The sequence below is a fragment of the Astyanax mexicanus genome, chromosome 4, assembly GCF_023375975.1.
Source record: "Astyanax mexicanus isolate ESR-SI-001 chromosome 4, AstMex3_surface, whole genome shotgun sequence".
NCBI classification, from domain to species: Eukaryota; Metazoa; Chordata; class Actinopteri; order Characiformes; family Acestrorhamphidae; genus Astyanax; species Astyanax mexicanus.
In genome coordinates this window covers 58805001-58807500 of record NC_064411.1, presented here as the reverse complement: position 1 = coordinate 58807500, position 2500 = coordinate 58805001, and the positions used below count along the sequence as shown (strand labels likewise).

At 42.9% G+C, this 2500-nt stretch overlaps 1 protein-coding gene across 1 annotated transcript in view; it reads left to right on the top strand.

Moving 5' to 3' along the window:
• Window positions 1-2500, top strand: part of ngef (neuronal guanine nucleotide exchange factor) — a 38258-nt gene that overhangs the window by 16052 nt on the left and 19706 nt on the right. Inside the window, exon 7 of the mRNA XM_049478927.1 lies at window positions 1484-1636. Within this exon, the coding sequence (XP_049334884.1) occupies window positions 1484-1636 (153 nt within the window). The remainder of the gene's footprint in view (window positions 1-1483; window positions 1637-2500) is intronic.

Below are 2500 nucleotides of genomic sequence, written 5' to 3'. Positions count from 1 at the left end.
TCACATCCCATTACCCATGACCTCAAAATCACATCCCATTACCCATGACCTCAATGACATGACATGATCTGTGGTGGTGGTGGAGAAGAGCTGACTTCAGAAACTTCCAGTCTGGCCAGACAGAGGACATGAGAGCCTGAGGGTCCAACATCCCTCGGTATCGGGTCAGACAGGTGGGCAGTCAGTAACTCGGAGGAAGGCAGAGAGATGGAATTAGTTTTGACTGGATTTATGTAAAACTGAGAATATAAAACATTATCAGAGTGTGGCAAATGACTCCGGCAGATCTAAATAAAACAGCCTAACTAAAGGCAGAGAGCCAGAAGGTAACATAGACATGGAGGCTCCCTGAAACACTGGCATCCACCCACTCCACCGTCCACAAACCTGAGTGACCGTGTGCAGTGGGAGAACAACAGCACCAGCATCTCAGTTTACCACAATTTCCTCTGTCCATGAACCCCCGAATCTGCAGCCTTATCTAAAGGGAAAACATTAATTACCAAAAGCTAAACTAAACAAGTAAGTTTTCAGTCTAGACTTAAAGATTGAGACTGTGTCTGAGTCCCGAACATATTCGGGGAGATTATTCCAGAGTTGAGGCGCTTTATAAGAGAAAGCTCTTCCTCCTGCAGAGCTCCTCTGAATTTTAGGAACTACTAATAAACCAGCACCCTGAGATCTGAGTAATCGCGGTGGTTCATAACAGGAGATGAGGTCTTGTAAATACTCAGGAGCGAGTCCGTGTAGGGCTTTATACGTTAACAGGAGAATTTTATAGTCTATGCGGAATTTGACTGGAAGCCAGTGCAGTGCTGATAGTACTGGACTAATATGGTCAAATTTTCTAGTTTTAGTAAGGACCCTGGCTGCAGCATTTTGAACTAGCTGAAGTTTATTTAAGTTACTGCCGGAACATCCAGACAGTAGCGCATTACAATAATCTAGCCTTGAGGTAATAAAGGCATGTACTAATTTTTCTGCGTCATGCAGTGATAGGGCATTTCTTAGCTTGGCAATATTACGGAGGTGTAGAAAAGCTGTTCTAGTTACATTAGATATGTGTTTATCGAATGCTAGATCTGAATCTATGATAACTCCAAGGTTTTTAGCTGCTGAACCAGGGGTGGCTGAGAAGTCAGCCAGATTTAGCATTAAGTCTGATAATTTATTTCTAGCAGCTTTGGGGCCTAATAGGAGAACTTCTGTTTTATCACTATTTAATAGGAGGAAGTTGTGCGACATTCATGATTTTACATCTTCTACACAATCCTCGATTTTCTTTAATCTCACTCTGTCATCAGGTTTGGCTGATATGAGACACTAATGTCTGTGTGTTGAGTTATTTTCTGAGGACAGTAAATCTATACTGGTAAATAATCTGAATTATATCACAGTTTAATTACTATAAAGTTATCTCATGAAAAGATATAACTAATGATTGTAAGTCATGTTTTCTCGCTGTTGTTTTTTGTTGTTTCAGGTTTCTGATGGATTTGGAGCACAGGATCGAGGAGTCGCTGCTGATCTCAGACGTGTGTGACATCGTTTATCATCACGCTGTCAATTATTTCCACGTCTTCATCAGTTACGTCATTAACCAGGTCTACCAGGAGAAGAACTACCGCCGCATACTGTAAGTGTGTGTGAGTGTCTATAGTGTGTGTGTGTGTGTGTTTGTGTGTGTGTGAGTGTCTATAGTGTGTGTGTGTGTGTGTGTGTGTGTGAGTGTGTGAGTGTCTATAGTGTGTGTGTGTGTGTGTGTGTGTGTGTGTGAGTGTCTATAGTGTGTGTGTGTGTGTGTCTATAGTGTGTGTGTGTGTGTGAGTGTCTATAGTGTGTGTGTGTGTGTGTGTGAGTGTGTGAGTGTGAGTGTCTATAGTGTGTGTGAGAGTGTCTATAGTGTGTGTGTGTGTGTGAGTGTGTGTGTGTGTGTGTGTGAGAGTGTCTATAGTGTGTGTGTGTGTGTGTGAGTGTGAGTGTCTATAGTGTGTGTGTGAGTGTCTATAGTGTGTGTGTGTGTGTGAGTGTGTGAGTGTGAGTGTCTATAGTGTGTGTGTGAGTGTCTATAGTGTGTGTGTGTGTGTGTGTGTGTGTGTGTGAGTGTCTATAGTGTGTGTGTGTGTGTGTCTATAGTGTGTGTGTGTGTGTGAGTGTCTATAGTGTGTGTGTGTGTGTGTCTATAGTGTGTGTGTGTGTGTGTCTATAGTGTGTGTGAGTGTGTGAGTGTGAGTGTGTGTGTGTGTGTGTGTGAGTGTGTGAGTGTGAGTGTCTATAGTGTGTGTGTGTGTGTGAGTGTGTGAGTGTGAGTGTCTATAGTGTGTGTGTGAGTGTCTATAGTGTGTGTGTGTGTGTGTGTGTGTGTGTGTGTGTGTGAGTGTCTATAGTGTGTGTGTGTGTGTCTATAGTGTGTGTGTGTGTGTGAGTGTCTATAGTGTGTGTGTGTGAGTGTCTATAGTGTGTGTGTGTGTGTGTCTATAGTGTGTGTGAGTGTGTGAGT